This window comes from Macaca mulatta, chromosome 9, assembly GCF_049350105.2.
Source record: "Macaca mulatta isolate MMU2019108-1 chromosome 9, T2T-MMU8v2.0, whole genome shotgun sequence".
Lineage (NCBI taxonomy): Eukaryota > Metazoa > Chordata > Mammalia > Primates > Cercopithecidae > Macaca > Macaca mulatta.
In genome coordinates, this window is record NC_133414.1 from 77,830,527 (window position 1) to 77,837,600 (window position 7,074).

Genomic DNA, 7,074 nt, shown 5'->3' on the forward strand with positions numbered 1-7,074 from the left:
TTGTGAGATGCGGGTGGCGCTCAGTGACTCCAAAGTTATCTTTGGGTTCTAAATGTCTACTCTTCCTTCCTTGGGGGAGGAAGCCTCCCACCCAGGTCAGCCTTAGGAAACTCCTAGACATCTCTCACTCCTTTGGGGGTCTGTCTCTTAGTCTGCCAGGACTCCCCTACAAGGTCCCAGATTCCTAAAGCTCATCCCAATTACATGTGGATTGAACCCGGGAAGTTTTGCTTGTGACTTAAAGGCCACGGCATGGAGGTCTGCACTGTGCTCTGTGCCTTGAGGCTGGGGTGCAGAGCGGGCCCCTCATGGGGTGGGGCTTCAGCCTTCTGCCCAGCACCTGCCTCTCCACCAGGTGCTGGCATCGTCCTGCGCTCCAGGGACTCTCATAAAATTACAAAATCTCTGTTTCTGAAAACAGCAGAAGAGAAAGGGCCTTGCTGGTTTCCAAATGGGAAGGCCTAGTGCTTGGCCAGAGAGGAGATTTTGGGACCTGAAAGGGTAGCACATCCGAACAGAGTTACCCACCACAAGCTCTGGCAAGCAGGGGCTCTCATTCTCTCATTTGGGCCCTCCACAAATAGGATGTTGCTTTTTCTGCCAGCCTCTTAATTGCAAGCGAGTTTTGGGTTCACTGTTGGATCTTCACACTGCTCTTTGTTTCCTGGATTTAAATACCTCTATGCTGACAACTCCCAAATACCCGTCTCCAGCCCAGACCTCTCTCCTGAACTCCTGGCTTGTATATACAACTCCTACTTGACATCTTGAACCGACCCTTCTTTCCCTCCACGACCTCCTGCAGCCGCCCTCCATCTGTCAATGGCAACGCCATCATCTTTCAGGCTGCTCACGCCAGAACCTTTGACTTTCTCTCACATCCCACAGCCAATCAGTTAGCACATCCTACTGACTCCACCTCTGAATTACACCAGAGGTGGCCACCTCTTTCCACCTCTGATGCCACCACCCTGTCCCAGCTACCTCCTTCTAGCCTGAGTGATTGCAGCAGGCTCCCACCTGGCCTCCCTGCTCCTGTTCCTTCACCCCTCCAGTCTGTTCTGAGCGCAGGAGCCAGAGTAGTCCTGCTGAAACCTAAGTCAAATAATGTCTCTCCTCTGCTCAAAGCCCTCTTAGGGCTCCCACCTCAGAGCAAAAGCCATGCCCTCATGATGCCCCTCAAGGCCCAACAACATCTGGCCCCATTACCTCTCCACTCTCAGTTCTTCCTACACTTCCCTTTGCTCAACTCTCCCCCAGCCACAGGCCTTTTTGCTTCTCTGTGAACCTCCCAGGCATGCTCCGATCTCAAGGCCTTTCCACTTGCTGTTTCCTCTGCCTGGAATGCTCTTCCCCAGATGTCACTTGACCCACCTTTGCCCTCCTTCAGGTGTTTGCCAACCTACAATTGCTGCCTTCACCCTGACACTCCCCATCCTCCGGCTTGATTTTATTTTTCTCCATAGCCCTTAGCACCTCCCAGCATACTAAGTTATCTACTTAGTCAGTTGGTTCATTGCCCATGTCCTCCAACCGGAATGTATGTTCTATGGCGCAGGGATTTGCATCTGTTTGGTATCGCCAGCTCTTGGAACGTGGCTGGCACACTGGAGGTACTCAATAAATATTTACCACATGATCAATTAAAAAATCAGGATGTTTCACGAAGATTTGGATTTCTGCTTTTCTTTTCAACATGGGCCCAGGCACTCCCAGGCTGGGATCTGGACACAGCTACAACTGGCAGGAGCTGAGTTGTGGCTGCGCAGTCCCCACCGCTCCTGATTCTTTCCTACACCATCTGCCACGAAGCCTCCTTGCCTGACCCTAGCTGGCCTCTTTGGGTCTGGGATTCCCACTCTACAGTAATGAGTGAAAATGGACTTGAGAAGTTGCCCTCAAGGCCAGGGCAAACTCTGCTCTTCATCTAAGGAGAGGGCTGTGAATGGGTGACCACGAGATGTGCAGAGCAAGCCAGGCGCTCCCTTGGTGTGTGGGTTTGGGGTCCTGAGGGTGGGGGCTGTGTTCTGCACACACTGTAAGGATGTGCTTCCCTCATCTGCCCTGGGGCCCTTCTTCTGGGTATAAAACAGGGCATTTTAAAATCATGTTCTTAAAAGGGTCTGTGTCCCTCCAAGACCACCAGCCCTTGTTCCCGGATTATAGGGTGTTCTCACCACATCTCTGGGAAGAAGGGGTGGGAGAAGATTATTTTCATCATTGTCATAGATGGAGAAACTGAGGCCCAGAGAGGACAAAATCACACAGTGGTAGGGCCAAATGCCTTGAGACCTCCCTTCTTACCTTCCCCTGAGTGGGTGCACAGGTGAGACCCTGTGGGTGGCATGCCCCCCACTGCCCAGCACAAGCCCCACTCACCCAGAGGGTCTCCGTCCACGATGCTGTACTCCACCTGCCCATTGGGGCCTGAGTCTCGGTCATGGGCCAGGAAGGTCCACACTCTGGGCCCCGGCTGGCCCTCGGTGACTTCAAATGGTCCCTCATAGTGCCGGGGGAAGGTAGGCATGTTGTCGTTGATGTCATTCACATTCACAAGCACCTGAGATGGTGGAAAAGCTTAGCCAGGGCCTCACCCCAGCCAGCTTTGTGCTGGGCCTACCACTCACTGGGCCTCAGTTCCTTCCTTTGTGAAATGGACCTCACAATTCTGCCTCATGAGGCCCGTGGAGGAATCACATGGGATGTCGGATATGGGTGGGCCTTTTAAGCCATGCATGTGGATGAGTTATCATTATTGCTAAAGCCTTTTATGGGCATAGTAATCATATTAATAAAAATGCTATTGGCCAGACACAGTGGTTCACACTCGTAATCTCAGCACTGTGGGAGGCTGAGGCAGAGCCAGCCTGGGCAATATAGCAAGACCCTACCTCTACAAAAAATAAAATAGTAATACATTAGCTGGGCATGGTGGTGCATGCCTGTAGCCCCAGCTACTTGGAAGGCTGAGGTGGGAGGATTGCTCTTGAGTCTAAGAGGTCGAGTCTGCAGTGAGCTGTGATCAAGCCACTACACTCCAGCCTGGATGATAGAGTGAAAATCTATCTTAAAAAATAACAATAATAGTACAATAGTACTGTTATAGACTTCTATTTGTTGCTGCACTGTGGTTGTCTTACGAGGTCTCATTTGCTCCTCTCACTCCTTACAACATAGTTTGTATTGTCCTCCTTTCACAGATGAGGAAATGGAAGCAGGGAGGTTAAGCAATTTGCCCAGGGTCACACAGCTGGAAAGTGGAAGAGCAGGGACTTGAAACCCAGAGTTCATGGTTTTCCTATGAAGGAGAGGAGGGCAGGATTGTCAACTGTCTGACAGATATAGCCACACAGGGAAGTTCAGTGACCTCCTTAAAGTCACACAGCAAGTTTGAATGAGTTGCTGAGATTAAGACAGGAGTCTTGGACTTACGCATTTTCCTAGGACAATCTTCCCCTAACCTGTTCCCACATTGGAGCTTTCTGGGTCCTGTCTTTCCCCCACCTCCAAGCCCAAGTTGGGTCTGTGTCCCACACACCCACCGTGGTGGTAGAGGTGAGGCGGCGGGATAAGATGGGGCACTGGTCTGTGGCAGTGACGATCAGGGTGTAGCGGCCGTGGCTGATCTCGTAGTCCAGCTCTTTGGCAGTACTGATGACACCCTAGGGGACACATGGAAGGGACAAGGATGGATCTAAGGGTGGTAGGTCTGGGGCACCCTCTGACCAATTTGGGAAGTAGGCCCTGACATTGGAGCCATGATGAGGAACCACTGCTACCCCCTAGCCCAGGTTGCACTCCACCAAACTTTTCATCCTCCCACACTGAGTGCCCCCACACTTTCCCCTAGACTGCATCTTTGCTCCACCCCCCTACAGTGTCACTGAACTCCTTGCCAGTCCCTGGAGAGGTTTCGCCCCCTTGTCCTGATCCTGCCATCAGCTGCTGACCATGTGTCTGTCGATGCGGAAGGTGTTGATGATGTTGCCTGCGACGATGGCATAGATGACTGTGCCATTGGGACCCTCGTCCAGGTCCAGTGCCTGGATGGTGATGAGGCTGGTGTTGAGCGTGTCTGGGCCCTCATCCAGCAGCACCTCATAGTGGGGCTGCTGGAACATGGGCGCATTATCATTCTCATCCACAATGGTCACGTACACGTGCGTGGTGGCCTGTGGAAAAGAGTGGGTCAGGTCCTTGGTCAGGTGGCCAGAGGGACTGAGGTGGATCCAGATGGCTGGGCTGAACTCAATGTGACTCACACAGATTGGGCAAGGGAGAAGAAAGCAGGGGGGAAGTCACAGGCTGACAGAGAAAGAAAGCTCAAAAGCTCCACCCAAAGCCAAAGCAAGGTAACTGCTCTGTCCTAGATGGCACTTGCATCACCACTCCTATGTCTGCGACCCCCCAGCAGACATAATTAATCAATCACAGAACTGCCGAGGCCAGATGCAAACTTGGGATCCTTGTCAGCACAGTGCTCTAGTGATTAAGACTGGCATATGGTATGAACCCTGGTAGTCAACCCAGCTCAGAGCTTTACCAGGGCCTGTGTCTTATTGAGCCTAGGTGTCCTGCCAGATTGCAAGAGGCAAGAATGTGAGACACCCAACCCAATGCCCTATTTAAGCTTCATCTCATGTAAGTGAAAGAAATACATATTTTCAGCATTTTCAGAAGGAGGACATTGGGTTTGTGGCAATTTCGGGAGCAGAATTTTTTGACCTGTGAAAAATAAGACTACAGAACATAAATTCATTACAAGAACAGCTTCTACAACATACTCTCCTGTGATCTACCATCTCTGCCAATGCTTGGGTCAACTGGACCACAAATAATATTCAGCTAATCAGAACTCAGCAATCAGCACTCAAGAATCAACTAGAAATGGTTCTTGCTCCCGCTGCCTGCCTTTCTCCACCTGGGAAGATGTCCCTTGTGGACTGACTGCCTTACCCTGGCTCTCTTGCTATCCAGCTTCCTGCTGGGCGTGGCCAATGGGAGGCCCTGGCAGAGGATGAAAGCAACAGGGAGAAAGAGGCGGGGGTGTTTCTTCCACACTCCCTCCATTCCCCACTGCGGTTCTGCCCATGGCTGTGTTTCTCCTGCTTGGAGACAGGGGTCCCCCTTTTATAGCACCAGTTTTCACTGGGCTCCAGAACATCACTTCCTCTTCTTTCCCTTTGGACTCATGAGTGGTAGTGGCTTCCTGTGGTTGGTGATAGTCTCTGGGTGCTTCACCAGCCTTCCTAAACAGTCCCTGTTTTACAGTCTCTTCAGCTGAACCCTTTCTGAGTGTGCCATCTGTTTCCTGCAAGGACCCTAACTAATACAAACCATAGTGAGTGACTAAAATAAAACAATAAGGTGTTAATCACTGCAAAGGTGTCTGGGTAGAGAGAATGTGACTAGGCCATTGCCAGGCCATTGCCAGGCCAGAGAACAGAAAGCAGGTGGTATAGACAACTCAGTGTAGGCAATTTGCATATGGTTTTTTCCTTGGGACTGGCTGGCTCTGGAGCTACCAATGGAAGGATGGACAGATGGGCAGGGGATCTGGACCCAAGAAGGCTGTCACTGTCCCTGAGGAGGCAATGATTCCTCTGAGATGCAGCTCTGGATTTTGGGGGTGGAGGGTATTGGGTGTTTGTTGAAACGGTTTCCAAAGCAGGTAGGGTTGGCAGCCTTGAAAAGGAGCTGTGTGGCCTTGGGCAGGTCACATCCCCTCTCTGGACCTTTTCTGTCTGTTTAATAAAGGACCTGGCTTGATTTCTAAAGTTGTTTCTAGCTCAGATGTTCTGGGTTTCTGGTCTGCTGTCATCAGCTAAGTGGACTAAAGTCCACCATTAGGGAGGCATTCCTTTGGGTTGCAGGGTTCCAACGAATCTTAAAATAACAAGCATGCAATGGGGGAAAATGCATTATTTTAACATTTCTCAAACTTTTCCACCAGATTGGAGAGGGAACTTGCACAGTCTGAGGACTGGCCTAAATGATTTGTCTCCAGAATGAACTATCTTTGCAATCTCTCATGTTCTCTTCGAAAGCTCATGTGGATTTTACATCCTTCTCTATCATTGTTCCTGCTTGTTTTCCTTAAAAATAGTGGTGGAGGCCCCAAATATTCAAATAAAGATGACTGTCAAGGAAAGCCACCATGTCCATCTTGTGGCTCTGCAGGACCTGCAGGCAGCTGTGAGTACTCACTACTGGTGAGGGGCCCAGCCTCGAACCCTCCTGAGTCCCCTTACCTGCCGGCAAGAGTACAAGAGCACCACCTTGCAGGAAAGGGGCTGAATTCCAGCCTCCCTGTTGGGGAGGGAATGCTGACGTTTCCCACTTTCCCAAACTCACCTCCCAAATTCCCTGGAAGTGGGTCTAACCATTGTGTAGGCTGCAGGGGAGGGGAGTGAAGAGTTTGAACAGAGTTGTGCCTTGGAGCCCCTCCTGCTCTGAGACCAGGTCTGGGCTTGAGAAGGGAAGGTGGGTTTGATTTCTTCTGGTCTCTGGAGGGAGGAGAAAGTCAGTGCTCCAAAGGCCCTCTAAGCTGAGCCCTTCCTGTCCTATCCTGGTGTTGAGGAAACAGCGCTTGAGGTTTCTGGACCATGGTCCTTGGGCAATGCCTGTCTCACCCTGATGCAACCCCAGGAGGCTTAGTGGTGGGCAGTGTGGCAGGGAGAAAGGAAGTGAAAAGGGGGAGGGAACTGGGCCCAGCTCAGAGGCTCTAGCCCCCTGCGGAAGGGTTTGGCAGGGCAATTGCTCCCCTTTCTCTAATTCCAGGTTCTCCCCAGCTGCTAGGCCCTGGGGCAGAGGGAGTCTGGTTTCAAGGGTGTCCTTAGCAAGGCCAGTCCAGGAAGGGTTGAGATGGGGTGGTGCTCTAGGGTCTTGCCCTTAAGGGACCACCCTCACCTGTGCCAGAGGATGTCAGGGTGAGAATGGCCCAGTGTCCACCTGATCTCAGTTGGCTTTGTACCTCCCCTGGTGGAAGGGAGCTCACGCTGTGCCAGCAGGAAGGGCCTTGGGCTGCCTCCCGAAGTGGGGTCACAAGGCCAGGAGCATGCCCAAGGACCTGGG

At 51.8% G+C, this 7,074-nt stretch overlaps 1 protein-coding gene across 4 annotated transcripts in view; it reads right to left on the minus strand.

Moving 5' to 3' along the window:
• The window catches only part of CDH23 (cadherin related 23), a 422,351-nt gene that overhangs the window by 32,915 nt on the left and 382,362 nt on the right, over positions 1–7,074 (minus strand). For all 4 annotated transcript variants that reach the window (XM_077946644.1, XM_077946643.1, XM_077946642.1 and 1 more), the window contains 3 exons: positions 3,951–4,172; positions 3,543–3,662; positions 2,380–2,560 (listed from right to left, as the gene is read on the minus strand). In XM_077946644.1, coding sequence (XP_077802770.1) covers positions 2,380–2,560; positions 3,543–3,662; positions 3,951–4,172 — 523 coding nt within the window. The remainder of the gene's footprint in view (positions 1–2,379; positions 2,561–3,542; positions 3,663–3,950; positions 4,173–7,074) is intronic.